Source organism: Arachis hypogaea, chromosome 20, assembly GCF_003086295.3.
Source record: "Arachis hypogaea cultivar Tifrunner chromosome 20, arahy.Tifrunner.gnm2.J5K5, whole genome shotgun sequence".
NCBI lineage: Eukaryota > Viridiplantae > Streptophyta > Magnoliopsida > Fabales > Fabaceae > Arachis > Arachis hypogaea.
This window is the reverse complement of record NC_092055.1, coordinates 144,763,275-144,779,212: the sequence shown is the minus strand read 5'-3', so window position 1 is coordinate 144,779,212 and position 15,938 is coordinate 144,763,275. Positions and strand designations below refer to the sequence as shown.

At 34.4% G+C, this 15,938-nt stretch overlaps 2 protein-coding genes across 12 annotated transcripts; both read left to right on the top strand.

Annotated features, from left to right (window-relative positions):
- The first annotated feature begins 941 nt into the window (after window positions 1–941).
- LOC112735019 (protein MEI2-like 3) lies at window positions 942–6,362 on the top strand. Of its 4 annotated transcripts, none has more exons than XM_025784580.3 (14): window positions 1,020–1,449; window positions 1,695–1,793; window positions 2,247–2,298; window positions 2,394–2,537; window positions 2,633–3,057; window positions 3,306–3,464; window positions 3,554–3,670; window positions 3,753–3,904; window positions 4,122–4,213; window positions 4,369–5,347; window positions 5,439–5,523; window positions 5,599–5,667; window positions 5,742–5,921; window positions 6,005–6,362. In XM_025784580.3, exons 2-14 carry the CDS (start codon window positions 1,791–1,793, stop codon window positions 6,047–6,049), a joined length of 2,502 nt encoding a protein of 833 aa, XP_025640365.1. In that variant the 5' UTR covers window positions 1,020–1,449; window positions 1,695–1,790; the 3' UTR covers window positions 6,050–6,362. The 4 variants fall into 4 exon arrangements, with proteins under 4 accessions (XP_025640368.1, XP_025640365.1, XP_072086808.1 ...); XM_025784579.3 differs by having other exon boundaries at window positions 1,089–1,449; window positions 2,391–2,537; XM_025784583.3 differs by lacking the exon at window positions 1,695–1,793 and having other exon boundaries at window positions 942–1,449.
- Window positions 6,363–8,063: 1,701 nt separating this feature from the next.
- On the top strand, window positions 8,064–13,192 carry LOC112735020 (uncharacterized). Of its 8 annotated transcripts, none has more exons than XM_025784589.3 (8): window positions 8,064–8,362; window positions 8,659–8,741; window positions 9,258–9,513; window positions 9,858–9,988; window positions 10,427–10,523; window positions 10,796–11,323; window positions 11,859–12,196; window positions 12,592–13,192. In XM_025784589.3, the coding sequence occupies exons 3-8, from the start codon at window positions 9,345–9,347 to the stop codon at window positions 12,748–12,750; spliced, it is 1,422 nt and encodes a 473-aa protein (XP_025640374.1). In that variant the 5' UTR covers window positions 8,064–8,362; window positions 8,659–8,741; window positions 9,258–9,344; the 3' UTR covers window positions 12,751–13,192. The 8 variants fall into 8 exon arrangements, with proteins under 8 accessions (XP_025640374.1, XP_025640375.1, XP_025640371.1 ...); XM_025784586.3 differs by having other exon boundaries at window positions 8,073–8,362; window positions 9,253–9,513; XM_025784588.3 differs by having other exon boundaries at window positions 8,086–8,362; window positions 8,659–8,745; window positions 9,253–9,513.
- Window positions 13,193–15,938: the final 2,746 nt, after the last annotated feature.

Below are 15,938 nucleotides of genomic sequence, written 5' to 3'. Positions count from 1 at the left end.
TCGTCCCACCTCCGTTCACCGCCAACGCATGCTCGCTATCGTCGCCCCGCCTCTTGCCAAATCCTCCGCGTCGTGTGCTCGCGTGTCGCGCTCTCTCCTACGTATGTGATCGACTAATCGTGCTTTTGCCGAGGAGTGTTCAAGGCCTCGAGTTGTGCTTCCTAGTTCCTGTAGCGTGTCGTCGTCGTCTGCTAGCACCCTACCCAACGCCTTATTTGCTTGCCAAAATCATCTCTATCCTCCATCTCTGCTTGCCTCAGCTGCTCATATCTTGCCGCGTTTCCGTTCGCCGGTAAGTGTTGAACTGTGTGTGGTTATTATTGTTTATCGTCTGTGGGTGTTGCTGTGCACTGTACCATTTGATTTAACCGCTACGATAATAGTCAACAGATAATCTCTCCTTTATTTTCAAGTATTCTAATATTTTATATTAATTTTTAATAATTAATTTATTGATATCATTTCTATTAATTGTATTATCTATTGATTTATGAATATGATTAAAATATAATAAAAAAAGTATTTAAGTGAAGATTTTTGGAAGTTTATATTGAAGATCAATAAAAAACACTAAAATTTCATTGTTAGAACTTGATTTAACATATTCAACAAGTTCAACTAGATGAATTAAAAGTAAATCATATGTTGTATGACCATTACTCTAACATGCTAGAAAATTGAGGATTTTTTGTGAATAAGTTGGAGGAGGTGAGAGAAATGGGCTCAAGTTAAGCATGATTGCAATTTCCATTATAGTCCACGGGACTTCAATTTTGTGGAGAGTGCTATTATATATGCACATAAATTAAATTCACAAATTAAAAAAGTAATAAATTAATCGGAAGAAAAAAGAGAGTAATCTAATTGAAGACGACATTTTGAAAAAGGTTTGAGACGAATTACGTTATCTTTTTAATGATAAAAAAATAAATAAATAATTTAAGCTATGCTTTAAAATTTTAGAAGTCATTTTTGAGTGTAGCTCCTGGATATATACCATAATGAATTCCATTAAATCCGCTTGATATGAATTTGGATATGATTAATGAGATTAGTACTAATAATATAGTAGTATTAAGTATTATCCTGACCTTATCTTTATCCTGAATCCAAATGTGAATTCTCTCTCTCTCTCTCTCTCTCTCTCTCTCTCTCTCTCTCTCTCACACACACACACAATCATTGTCTGCTCCTTTTTATTCAGCGGTGTGGCCCAATCATCATCAGCACGATCTTCCTCTGCAACTCACTCTCTCTTCCCCATTCTGCCACCGTCCCCAAAAGTGCCAAAACTGTGTTGTTGGTTGCTTTGTTTCTTCTTCTTCTGATTACAAGTGGCTTCTCCCCATTCAGTTACATTAACATAACCAATTTATTTGCCTTTTGGTCCCAACCCACCAAGTTCTTTGTGCCCTGCAGTTGCCTCCTTCAAGAAGGAAAAAAAAAAAGGTAACTTTTTTGTTACTAGTACTTGACTTAAATTGGGCTTCCTTTGATTTCACTGTTTATGAATTTCGCAATGCCAAAGTTTGAGCCTTTTTAGTGTTTTGTTTTCTGGGTATGATCAAGTTGATCAGGAATTATTTATTTTATTTTCATTTTTTCTTGGTGGAATTTCTCTGCTTTGAGAGTATCATTGAGTGCAGCAGTTATGGTGGTTGATCACTCAACTTTCTCTTCTGGGATTTTTGCAGTTATGGTATTCTCAAGTTTCTTAATTGCTCGAAGTCTTGGTTTCTTGTTTTTCTCCCCCCCCCCTGCCAACCGTTATTATCATTGTTATCGTTAATATGGTTAGTATATTATTCTTTTTTTCTCTTCTTCAAATGTAAATGAGTAAAAACTGTGTGGCAGGTTGATTTATTATTTTCAAGTGCTTGCAGTGTTGGATATGTTGATTTGTACTAACGGAGAATATAGGCTTGATTTGTCAGTTTCACTTTTATGCGATGCATGGACACATTTTTTATTTGCCTTATTTAGGGAAAATGGGAGGGTGGGTGGGGCAATAATATTGATAGATCTGCATTGATTTACTTTTCCTGAACTTAAAAGAGAAAACTGTAGATGAAAATATTGCCAGAGGCTTATTATGTGTATAGATGAAGATTTTCTTAGTATTTCAAAATGCCGGTATAATTGGCAGTTTTGTGAGTTGTTTAATAGTAATAATTTACTTGCAATGTATCTGTTGATAGCAAAAGCAAAAATACTTACATATATCTTCTTATCCATGAATGAGGCAGAAAGGGTGTTGCAAACTTGCAATGAAGGAGTCTGTAGACCATTCTTATCCTGGTAAGATTTCAAACATATTTTATTACTTTTTCCTATTTTGGTTATCAAGATACCTTGCCATATCAAATTGAATGATGTTTCGGTATTGCTAGTAGGTCCAACCAAGATTCCATCAGAAAATACACCTAAAGAAGTGCAACAAGGTGCATGGGAGGATTTATCTAGATCTGATCTATACCATGTTTCATCTCATACTGGCTTCTTTTCTAGGTCATTGCCTGTTCCGTTACATGAAAAGTGTAAGTGTTGATTGATTAGCTCTAGCTGTTTTTTAATCTGTTAGCACTTTTTTTTTAAATATAATTAGTTGACCGGTTTTTTCATTAACCTCTAGTGAACTTAAGCAGTGCTGATGGCTTTAAAAAGTCCCATCAAGATGTAGATGGGAATGGTTTACTTGAGGATGCTGATACTTGTGTGATAGGAACCATGCTTCCAGATGATGAGGAGGACCTTTTAGCTGATTTTGACCTAAGTGGTTTGCCAAACTCTCTTGAGGATTTGGAGGAGTATGATGTTTTTGGTAGTGGTGGAGGTATGGAACTGGAAGCTGATCCTCAGGAAAGTCTTAATGTGGGTGTGTCAAAATTAAGCTTCTCTGATGGTCATGCTGCCAATGGTTTGCCCTATAATTCTTTTCTTAATGGTGTGGGGATTGTTGCTGGAGAACATCCATATGGAGAGCATCCTTCTCGGACATTATTTGTTCGAAATATTAATAATAATGTGGAGGATTCAGAGTTGAGAGCTCTTTTCGAGGTCATTTAAAAAATTAACATGAACTCTCTTCCAATAACTTTCATATCTTTCATACAACTTATTAGTTCTCTTAATTCACCATCTTCTCTGCTCTATCTTGGCATGTCACTGTTTAGGAAAAAAATTATGTGGAACAAGACATGCAGATTTTGGAAATTTAAAAAACATATTTAGATTAAAACAGTACATGATTATTTAATTACCATTACATGTGCTATACAAATTATTAATTCTGTTTTTTATATCAGCAATATGGTCACATTAGGACTCTATATACTGCATGTAAACATCGTGGGTTTGTTATGGTATCCTATTATGACATCCGTGCTGCTCGAACAGCCATGCACGCATTACAAAACAAACCTTTACGACGCCGGAAACTTGACATTCACTTCTCAATACCAAAGGTTCCTGAGCAGCTCCAAAGTTCTCTGATTTATCAATTTATTGATTGAATGCCTCTGGCCATCTTATTCTTTTTTCATTTTTATCCCAGGATAATCCATCTGACAAGGACATCAACCAAGGAACCTTGGTAGTTTTCAATTTGGACCCATCTGTTTCGAATGAGGACCTCCGTACAATATTTGGGGCATATGGAGAGGTCAAAGAGGTGACAATTTATCCTTCTTTATCTGTTTACACCCTTGTCATATATTTTTTGAAGATCACATAACGACCTAAAATAACTGCAGATACGGGAAACGTCTCACAAAGGCCATCACAAGTTTATTGAATTTTATGATGTGAGGGCTGCAGAAGCAGCACTAAAATCATTAAACAGGAGTAACATAGCTGGGAGGCGAATAAAGGTGGAGCTTAGCCGGCCTGGCAGAACTCGTCGAAAGTAATTTCACTGTTAATTATATTTTGAGTTTCTTTATCTTGATCTTTGGACTGATTTGCATCCATTGTTAATTTAAGAAAAGATTCATGAAGTCATCTAACTTGAACCATTTTACCATTGAATAGAGTAGCACAAGTAATATGCTTATGTATATTTTTTTTCTAGCATCTTTTATTGATGCATGAATAGATAAATGATATTAGCTTATACCTTTCAGTTTAGTGCTTCAAACAAATCAAGAGCTTGATCATGATGAAAAGCTAAGTTTCCGACATCAGATGGGTTCACCTGTGGCCAATTCTCCACCCGGTAGGTTTCTAAGCTATTGAATATCCTTCATGATGTTGGTGTCTCTGGCCACCACCGCTTTGATTTACACTATTGATTGTTATTATTACTACTTTTATTATTTAAGCTTTTTGTTCTTATTATTTTTGACATGACACAATCGTGGTTTATAACAGGTTACTGGTTGCGGTTCAACAGCACTGTTGAAAATAACTCATTTCAAACTATAAGCGATTCTCCTGGTTCTGGGATCATGAGTCCATCAATAGGAAACCATTTAGCTGGATTAGCTTCTGTTTTGCACCCTCCACTATCCAATGCCATGAAGGGTGTAGCTATTGGGAAAGATTTAGCAGGGAGTCAGCATGCAGAGCATATATTTGCTAGTAGTAATTCATCGCATGGAGAGACATTTCAATCTCATTCTCTTCCAGAACCAAAATTCATCCCATATAGTGGAGCTTTGTCTTCTTTTGGTTCATCTCCTTCAAATGGATCCTCGGTGGAAACCTTGTCAGGGTCACAATTTTTATGGGGAAGTCCGAACTTGTACTCACAGGACATCAAACCTTCAGCTTGGCCAACACCATCTGTGAGGCATTCATTTACAGCAAATGGAAATAGCCATGCCTTCCAAAACCCTGCTCAAGAGAGTTCTTTTATTGGTTTGTCCCACAATCGTCACCATAATCATGTTGGCTCTGCTCCATCAGGTTTTCCTTTTGAGAGAAACTTTGGAGTCCTTTCGAAGTCACCTGAAACGTCGTTCGTGAACCATGTTGGTTATGGAGGCATAGGTCTGAGTCACAGTAAGGGGAATTACATGGTTAATATGGGTGAATCTGTTAATGCCGGGATCACTATACCAAGAAATATGTCTGAACATGGTTCGCCAAACATTGGAATGAGATCATCTCCCAGACTTAGTCTTGTGTTTTCAGGTAATGGTCCATACCCAGGATTGCCACCTACTGCTACTACTACTACTACTACTACTTCAGTGTTTGGTTTCGTGGACCCTGGGCGGAATAGGCGCATAGAGAACAATGGGGGCCAAGCTGATAGCAGCAAGAAGCAATTTCATCTTGACTTGGATAGGATTAAAAACAGTGAAGACAGAAGGACTACCTTAATGATAAAGAACATCCCAAATAAGTATGGCTAACTTTTACAAGGATGTTTAGTTATCAATGATGACTTTATTCTTTTCGTTGAAGGATCATACTTTGTTGTTGATGACCTGCAGATACACCTCAAAAATGTTATTAGCTGCTATTGATGAAAAGCACAAGGGTACCTATGATTTTTTCTATCTACCAATCGACTTTAAGGTAGAGCGCGCATTTTCTATAGTCTCCATTTAAACCAGTGAAGCTTAGTTAATCCTTTTCCCCTTTTGATTTCAGAATAAATGCAATGTGGGATACGCATTTATCAACATGCTGTCGGCATCACACATTATTCCATTCTATGAGGTTATTAGTTTTTTGTGCATATTTCTCATTGTAGCTAATGTGTTTGATTATAACGAATGGGTCTGATTTTGCAGACATTTAATGGGAAGAAGTGGGAGAAGTTTAATAGTGAAAAAGTTGCTTCCCTGGCATATGCACGAATCCAAGGAAAGGCTGCATTGGTGAACCATTTCCAGAATTCAAGTCTGATGAACGAAGATGAGCGGTGCCGCCCAGTCGTCTTCCATTCACAGGATCCTGAAGGTGGTGATAAGGTAACAATATCTATCATTGATGCTTGGAGGATCATACAAAGATTTACTTGTAAAATAATGTCCTAACTACTGTGTGTTTCTAGATCATACAAGATCATACAAGTGATTCAACCTCGGAGACAAAATAACATTTGCCAGATGTAGAGTTGCATGTATATTTATTTATTTTGCCAGGAAGCTTTCAAAAGAAAAAAGCTCTGAGCATTTTGGTTGATTGATTTGGACAGGAGGTAACAAAGGATTAAAGAGTTGAATATTAGGTGGTTTATTAAAATGTTGATATGGTAAATTTAGAATTGACTAGTTGATGGAACAAGCCAACCAAGTTGTATAGAGGATTAGTGTATCAGCATTAAAATGCATATACATTTTCTACATTACTTGTATCTTTGACTCTGGATTGCTCTGTTGTTTGGATAATGCCATTTATGATTTATTTTATTTTGTTTTCTTTTTAGAAGTTAAAGTCATTTTTCTATTTTTTTTTTATCTCAGTTACCTATTATCACTTTTTTATTAAAGAGAAAAAATTATATTTATAAATTTGTCAAGATAGACACCAAAAAAAATGTCAAGTAACAGAGATTAATTTCATATTTTATCTTATATGTATACTCAGATCTGATTTATCGAGTAAATAAGATAAGTATAAGAGATTTGTCATAACCATGTTTACATTTTAAAAGACATTTTTTTTTGGTGACTATTTTAAAAGACATATGTGTATAATGTATACCTAAAAGATGAGATATCAAATGAAATTGCTAAAAAAATTGATATTTGTAATATGATTTGGATCGATTTAAATTTAAAAGATAATATTAATATAATTTATTGTGATTTGAATTAAATTAAATTTATTTTATTTTTTAATCTGATTTTATTTGATTCAAATAACTGTAATTTGTTTAGTATCAATTTGAATTTATTTTTTTAATCTAATCCTTATTATTCGAATTGTGTTATTATTTATAATTTATATCCATCTGAAATGTAAATTTTATATTTTTAATTTTTAATTATTATTCTTTTAAAAATTAAATTACATTCAATTTAATTTTTAAATTTTATAATTTAAATTATATCTATTTAAATTTTGGAGTAAGTTTAAACATTAATAACTCATATATGAGAGTACTTTTTAGTCTAGTTATGGAAGGGAGAAGGGCTTTTTACGTACCTATAGGCTAAAATTAGACCGTCTGATTTTTAAGAGGTACAGAAATAACTTTTTGATACACAAATTGGAGAGTGTGTTTAAAAATTGGGATATACAAATTGGAAGATCTGATTTGTGTACTTTAAATTTTAAATTTTTTTAAACATAAATAGGAGAGTCTGAATTGTGTACATCTTATAATTTTAAAAAATACTCAAAATTATAATATTAAGACATATCATATCACACATGTTAATTCCATATCTAAATTTTTTAGCTAGATGAGAGTGGTAGTCTCAATATTGAACTTAATACATAATATATGAGAGTTTCTGGAATTCTTATAATGTAAATTTAATACATTGAAAAATAAAATAAAATAAATATACTTTAAATTATAATAAATTATATTAATTTATATTTTAAATAAATTAAATAATATTATAAATATTTTTTTTATTTATTTAATATTTTGATATTAAAATATATATGTAAAAAATACGTGTATATATAAATATTAGATTTAATTTATTTATTTTAAAAATAAAATGTATAAATACATTATTTCCTAAATTATAGGGATTTTTTTTTCTCACCAAATCCCCAAATTATAGGCCTTTCCTATAACTGTCTTACTAAAAAAAATTAAAAATACAAAAAATATTGCAAAAAAGTGCTAATTAGAATACTGGAAGCTACTTAAACCACAAGCTACCTCTCTCTGCTCTTCATTTATCCGTGGAGCATGGTGATTGATACGCGCCACGTAGCGCGTGAATATAAGGCAAACGCCCGCCAACAGCATACGTCACGCACACACTCACAGAACCACAGAGACTTTCTCTCTTTCGAGGAAGCAGCACGTGTCAGTGTGTGAGGCTGAGCTGGTAGGGAGTACACGTGTCACACAACGAGTGGGTGAAAGCGGTTGCCGCAGATCCCATCGGAGCCGTCCGAAGCCCCCAATGGAAGCTAACATCAACAACGCACACAACACATTCACTTGCGTTTTCGTTTTTGTGTGCGCTCTCTCTCTCTCTCTCTCTCTCTCTCTCTCTCTCTCTGTATTTGTGTTTTTGTTTGTGTGCGCTGACTACAACAACAAACCCCTCCCCTTCGCTTTTCTTTTCTTTTCTTCTTTTAGGAGAGAGAAACACAACTTGTAGAGAGAGATACAAGAGAAGAAAAGAAGAAGAGAAGAGAAGGGCTTTGTGAGGGGTCTTCCTTCTTTTTCTTTCTCCCCTTATAGGGTTCAATTCCATTCATTCAGCTCTAATTTAAGGTTAATCTCTCTCGAATTATCATAATTCTCACTCTATTCATCTTCTTTTGTTCTGACCTTTTTTTTTTCTGTTATCCTTGGACTTTGTGTTTCCTTGTTCGTTATACAACTGCTTAACTATAACAGTTTTCTTTTTTGAAAGTTACTTCTTTCTTTAAAAAAGATTAAAAAAAAAACTAAAGGAATTATCTTTTTTAGTGTAATTTTTCTGGTTTTGATCTTTTTTTTTCTTTTCAATTCGCACTGCGTCAAGACGACGTCTATTTGCTTAATTTTGGAATTCTTGGATGGCGTAGATTTGTATGGTTGACTCGGGAGTACGAGCTTCGAACTAGATAAAGTTTGGGTCTTTGGGGTACAATCACGGGTTTTAGTTCAGGTGGGTAAGATTCATCGTCTTCTCTGTGCCTAATTCTGGGATATATAATTGTCTTTGTGGATGTTTAGGTTGATTTATTATGTTCAAGTTGAAATTTATCTATTTTGCCCTCTGTCTATAATCTTGATAATGACTTGGGTATCCTTTTAGCTAAGCCAAGTTTCTTTGCTAATCAGCAAGAATTTATATTCATATGAAATTTCTTTATTGCTTTTGAGATGTGCTTCTTTTTTTTTTCTTCTTCAAATAAGTGCTAACATTTTGTTTTGTTTTTGTTGTGTATAAATATAGGAGTTGATTAAAGATAGTTTTAGTCACTTCTGTGTCTCTTATTAGTCTCCGGTCTTCTTTTTTGTTGTTCTTTTGGGGAAATGTTTCAAAAAGTTTATTGATTTGATAGATATGAAGAAATATTGCTTACTTAAAGATATCACTTCAATTTTGGTAAAAAAGCTGCTTTCCCCCTTAACCTCTATGTAACCTATGTCAATTTTCCTCTCTCTTTCTGCAGGACAGCCCCTGCTGGTTTGAGTTTCTAGAGGAATATTGTTCTCCATATGTGCCCAAAACCAGAATGCAGTGTTTGTCTCGAGCACATATCAAATGCCATCTGTAAATATGAAGAGTGAAGTAAGCACGACTTGTTTAACAGAAACGAAGGATATTCACGTCTGTTCAAAATCAAAAGTAATTTCCAAAAAGACATGCTCCAAAGTCATTATTTCTGCTGAAGTTGCTGGAATAGACACAACTATCCAAAATTTCTTAGATGGTAAGCAGCTTAACTTTAAGTTGGAGTTCATCCTATTTTCTGTCCGGGAATCACTATCGTGATTTGTGCCAACTGCCAACACTTCCCATCATATTCTTTTTGTTTTTCTTTTCTATTCTGTTAACATATGGAAATACCTACGTAGTGGATATTGAGATTTCGTGTGAATCTTATAAAAGCTCCAGATATTTTGGAACTTCCGTTTTTATGCTTTAGATATACTTCTATATATGCGTTGTAACGATATTTTACACTATTCCATATTTTATGGGTTTGTGGTTAAATTTATGCTAAGATGTATTTAAATTTCTACAATTTGATGGTTGTTTACTGTTCTTAAATAGTTTCCTCGGTGACACTGGTATCCCCCAAGGACATTGCAAGTGGTGAATTTATTGATAAAAAGGAAATTCTAACTAAAGAAAAATCTGAGTCTCAGCTGCTGCAGTCATTTTCTCTTGATTCCTCTTCCCTGGTAAGAATGGTGGAGTTTGATTTTATTTAACTTTACTTTGGGGTAATTTACTATTTCTTGGTGGTTATTGCAATGCTCAATATAGCTAAGCTCTGCAAAAAATAGAGTAGTCTCTTTCTCTAGATTGACCCATTGTTAACACTTGGCTGCACCTAGTAAATTCATTCTACCTCTTTTTGCAACATTCAAGGCTGAGTAATGGAAGTAAACGAGGAGGAATAGCATTTGGCTTCTTACTTCCATGATCTGTTGCCTTAGTACAAAAAAAGGTGTTGATTTTGAGTTTGATATCACGTTGGAGCTAGTTACAGATGACACTTGAAAATTTTCATAATAGAGAGGAAAATGAGAAACTTTTCTATAGTCAATCTTACTCTCCTTACCTTTGAACTTCCCCACAGCACACCATTGACAGAATTCATCTTTTTTTTTAAATAGGAACCAATCAATCCCTGTGCAGCAAACATGGAAGCAATTTTTTCTACTGCGTTTGAGCCCATTGAAGTCAATTCTCAACATTTTGATGAAGATGCAGGTATGGAAATTCCCTCTCACTCACACACAGACTAGTTACATTAAAAAAGAAAGGGGTAGAAGTATAAAAGCATTTCACTGTCCCACTTGACATGAAATTTGTTTAAATCATTGAGATTTATAGTGTAGTTTAATTACAAAGCTAAATGACTCCGTGTTAGTGTGTGTGTGTGTGTGTGTATTGAAGCTTATGCCTTCTGGATTGAAATTCCTGCACCAAATATCATATTGCTTAGTGCTTATATGTGTGTTCTGTTGACTGAACTCTACTAGGGAGCATTGGTGGTACTGGCATGTCTGCAGTGAGAGATGATGAAAGTGATGATAAAAGAATTATTTGTGGTTATGAAACATTGGATGTATCAGACTTCAGCATTTCTGATATGATCATCACAAGCTTACCCCTTGACAGAGATTCTTTTGATCATGATATCTGTGAGATTAACTCCTTGTCTGATTATAGATCGTCTGAGCCACCTATGCTTGATGCATCTGATCAGTACATGATCCTGCCTGCTCTTGAAGATGATATTAAAATTGGCGGTACTTCTGATGTATCCTATAAAGAATCCATCACAGTTCAGGAAAATGCTAGCTTGTATTCAGCATTGTGTCAGATAAGATCTTGCAATCAGGATTCTGATGTTAAAGACTACTTGGATAAGACAGAGTGGTTTGATCCACAATTGTTCATAAAGAATTTACCAGAACTATCGGATGCAGAGTCCAATGATCTGCCCATCCAGATACCAAGATCATCTCAGAGAAGAAAGTCAGTGACACTAGCGCTTGATTTAGACGGTAAGAATTAAACATGTTTTATGGTGATTGTTAATAGTACACATATTCATTATGGCATTAAATGAGTTCATGAGCTTAAAATTCCATTTTTATCAAAGCTCCAATCTACTTTGTCATACTACTTTGTCTTACAATTTTATATCAATTATTATACCAACTAAGTTGTCAGTGCATATAGAGCTTACAAAGATTATTGATGTGCTAAAGCATGATTTTAGGCCAGAAGTTTTAAGAGTTAAAATGTTTCATAGTATGCCTTGTACCAGAGTGCTTGGGCTGTAGGCATAATTTCATAGTATGCCTTCAACTTGTAGACACCAAATATTGAACAAGACAGCTAAACTAGATGAGAGTAATTGCTCAAAATTCACGTAGTTTGAGTAGTCTTTGAATATCTCAAGGAAGTTGAGTTTCATTCATCATAGTTCAGTTTTTTTGTTTTTTTTTGTTTTTTTTTGGGTCTAGAATATCATTTCTGGAGCGTTTGCAGCAGTAATCCAATGAATCTTAACCACACATGCTTGCTTTTGTGCAGAGACACTTGTTCATTCTACTCTAGAACACTGTGATGATGCTGATTTCACATTTACTGTCTTCTTCAATATGAAGGAGCACACAGTATATGTAAGAAAGAGGCCTAATCTCTGCACGTTCTTGGAGAGAGTGTCAGAGATGTTTGAAGTTGTAATTTTTACTGCCAGCCAAAGCATATATGCCAAACAATTGCTTGATATATTGGATCCTGAAGGAAGACTTATTTCACGTCGAGTATATAGAGAATCATGCATTTTTTCAGATGGAAATTACACTAAGGATCTGACTGTATTAGGTGTTGATCTTGCTAAAGTTGTCATAGTTGATAATTCCCCTCAGGTACCGACCTGCCACTTTCTTTTGGTGGTTCTTTTTCTTTAACCTCTCTAATTTAAGCAGTTTATATTTTCTGTTCAAGTTCCAAATTCTTTCCCTTGAAGTTACTTTTATGTGTCACTCACCTATCGCCCTTCTCTGGGATTTTCATATATTTCTGACTAACACTGTATATTAGGGGATTCTCATAAATATGTACAAGACTTGGTATAGAAGCTTCCCAACATTATTTTAGGGAATCCATCAGCTTTTAGTAGATTAGCAGTTAACCTTAACAATAATCAGTTGAAATTAAACAAAAAAGTAGGTTCCACCTTAAGGCTGCCTTGAGGCCAAGGGAGAATTTCTTGGATTTTCTTTTATGATACTAATCCTTGCTCTTTTATTGCACACTTCAGGTTTTCCGGTTGCAAGTGAACAATGGTATTCCTATTAAGAGTTGGTTTGATGATCCATTGGATTGTGCACTAATGTCATTACTCCCCTTTCTGGAGACTCTGGCTGATGCAGATGATGTCCGTCCTATCATTGCACAGAGATTTGGTAACAAAGAATAAGTATATTATTGACCAAAGTTGGCAGCTTTTGTCATTTTTTAAACATAGATTTAGGAAAAAGCCCTCTAAGTAGGTTCTAAATTCTCCTTTTCATTTGAGTTCTTAATATGAATTAACCTATGCAATAAACTATTGGTTATCCTATTGTGTCCACGATTGGCTCCCTTATTCTGTCTCAGTTGGCAAGTCCAGAGTGCTCTGTTTATCCTGAAAGGCAGTTGCAGCAACCATCTCTCTTTCTCTCCACTTCCTCTCTTTCCCTAGTCCTTGTACAGTTGAGGTTGGTATTGTGCTGCAGGGGGTGTATATGAAATGCTATCATATTATGAAATATAGTTCGTGAGGTTATATAATTTCATCTTTTGCTTTCCATGTGAACTGGCAGTCTGGCAATCAATTTTATGTGTTAATTGAAATAGAATCAACTCCATAGTTAGTTTTACTTGGTATTTGTTATGTAAAATATGTTGATTCAGCTTCCAATAATTTCTTTGCTGTATATGCTCATATAGGATTGAAATCAACCTCTGCTTGTTGGGGTAAGGCTGTGTACTGTGTGCATCTGCCCTTGGGAGTCTCGTGCACTAGGTTGTATGTGTATAGTTAGTTATCATGGATCATTGATGCTGTATATAGTGTCTAGGAACAAAAAGTTGAAAAAACCAAAAAATAAAACATAAAAAAATAAAAGAAGAAAGAAGTTAAGTTCAACAAATAACTTGATTGGTAAAATTTTACTATTTCTGTGAGAAAATAAAACAAATTAAATAGAGGATATGATAAATTTATTGGCATTGCCATTGAACATACCACTGCTAGCTTAAGATTGAATAGTAACATGTTTCAACCAACATTTGAAATGCATAGTGAATAGTTTTGAAACACATACCCCAAATGTTGCTCAAATATGACATATGCATCAACGTCCTATCAGCTGAAAGTAGCAGGACTCCTTTAATGATTTCCTGTCAACCATTACTTGGGATAGGATTATTTATTTATTTATTTATTTATTTTTTGGTGCTCAAGCCTCAACTGATGTTCTGTTTTAAAGGTGTTCTTCTAGCTGATTAACTTGCATCTTCTAATGGAATTGCAACAAATGCTAACCTATTGAAAATCTTATTTGTAACTTATTAATGATGTTATCAGTATATTTGGTGGATTTTGTGACATGAGAAGTTAGTTAAAATCTTGATGTTTTAGACCCCATGTGCTTTAGAGAGCTTTAGTTTTCATTTTGGCCAAGGTATTTATCCTTTTCAGCCAGCAGGTTGACAAAGATGCCATTAAGGAACTTGCCTATCAAAGAACGGGCACTCTCCTATTCGGTAGTTACCATAGTTTCATTACTTGTGAAAAATATTTGTTTTATCACATTAATGTTACACAATTTCCTCCTGTTCACTGTATATATCTGTCTGACTTCTGCATTGCAGAACTGTAACCATGACTCGGAGTTTTACATTGGTACATTGGTAGACCTAAAACATTTATACATCAATTGTGGAATAAATCCACATACCTGTCTTGTCCTTTATCTTAATTGAGCATTTTGGTCGTCTATCAGGTATTGGTTGGAAGTCTACATACATACAACATTAATTATTTTATTAGGTTCCCAGGACTTGAGAGGTAATAAACTAGCTTTATTTTTGTGCCTATTATTCTGTGTTTAAATATTCTCTTCAAGATGATTAGAGTTCTCTCTCCATAGGAATCATTTCATACATTAGTTAAATTCTGTTTAAAGCTTTCAAGTGGTCTGCCGCAATCTTTTCTTTCTCAATGTGTTACTCTTTCTCTTTGTAGACCTTGATAATTAGACATAACATATCTATCCCTTTCTTGATATATATATTTCTTGTCATTGACCCATGACCTTTTAATGATACTCTTGTTAGTAAGGCAAGGTAGGAGATTAAATAATTCATAACCATCGTAGATAAATTTACCTCCAGTCCTCTATCCATTATCCATCCTCATTGGTGTTTATTAGGTGATAACCTTTGTTGATGCTATTATTAGAAGAGGTACAATGTTCAGATTGAATTTAACTGTGTGAGAAATCATTTGGCATAGGAACTGAATAGATTTGGGTTAGATATCAAGTTTAAAGAGTTCAATTTGACAATTCATTTGGAGTAGTTTCATTTTGGCCTGCCTTAAGTAGGTTTAAGTATAAATAACCTTTTGCAGACATGATAACGTAATAGGGTACAATGACTTTATTTAATCCATATAACCATACCTTTCTTAAAGGTTTTGTTGTTTGTTCTGCTGCTGATGATTCTGTTATTAAGTGGCTGACTATTGCACAATTGACAATTGTCTGCTATATATCTTGTAAATCTGGGTAAAATAGATTCTGCCATTTTGAACCATTGTATGCAGGTCTATGAAGAAAAGTTGATATATTATGCCGTTAATGGCTGACTGATAGCTTTGTAAATTTGGATTACATAATATTTTGCCAATACTTCATCTTTGTCACCCTATGCAAGGTGATGCCAGTGTGTAAAGTTCCACTTTAAACACATTGCTAGTTCATTTCTTTATATTTAGCACTCAAGTAAGAATTGTTGGATGGACTATTTATATTCATGCAAAATGTACCTAGGTGAATAAAACAAGTTGAAGACAGTGAATTGCTTTATCCATTTTATTCTTGCCTTTTGTTTGATTTTGCTATGTTGAATGCAACGTTGTAAGCTAGTCCATAGTTATTCCATGGATTAGTTCAAAGTTACCAACTGTGCTCCCATTTTTACTTAAACTGGATAGCAACTTCTGATTCTTTTGGTTGTATCTGTAACACTAAAATGGCATGTTCAGCATATGAGCCTTCTACGTTTATAATTTTGATATCTGACTAGACATTTACCCTAATGTAGTGTCTTTAACAAAGAGATGTTGGCAACCGTTTTAAACCGGAAAAGAAGAGGGAGTTAATAAGTTAAAGTGATTAAGGCCATGTTTGGGTATATATATATATATATGGCAAAATAAATACATAAAGCACGAGACTCCTAAAAATCTACTCACTACTATCGTAGAGTTCCCATCTACCACTGCTATGCATAACCAAAAACCAATAATCAAGATGATACAAAATTCTAACAATATCAACAATAAAAGCCAGAAGGTGATGCGGTAGCGGAGGTAGAGGTAGCAACTCGGTAGACGAA

Excerpts from the sequence above, each read along its gene's own strand:
- LOC112735019 (XM_025784579.3), top strand. Across the intron at positions 4,214-4,368 it reads TGTGGCCAATTCTCCACCCG|GTTACTGGTTGCGGTTCAAC; the intron begins GTAGGTTTCTAA and ends GGTTTATAACAG. Across the intron at positions 5,668-5,741 it reads ACATTATTCCATTCTATGAG|ACATTTAATGGGAAGAAGTG; the intron begins GTTATTAGTTTT and ends CTGATTTTGCAG.
- LOC112735020 (XM_025784590.3), top strand. The coding sequence starts at position 9,345 with ATGCCATCTGTAAATATGAAGAGTGAAGTAAGCACGACTTGTTTAACA. Across the intron at positions 9,514-9,857 it reads TATCCAAAATTTCTTAGATG|TTTCCTCGGTGACACTGGTA; the intron begins GTAAGCAGCTTA and ends GTTCTTAAATAG. Across the intron at positions 12,197-12,591 it reads TAGTTGATAATTCCCCTCAG|GTTTTCCGGTTGCAAGTGAA; the intron begins GTACCGACCTGC and ends TGCACACTTCAG.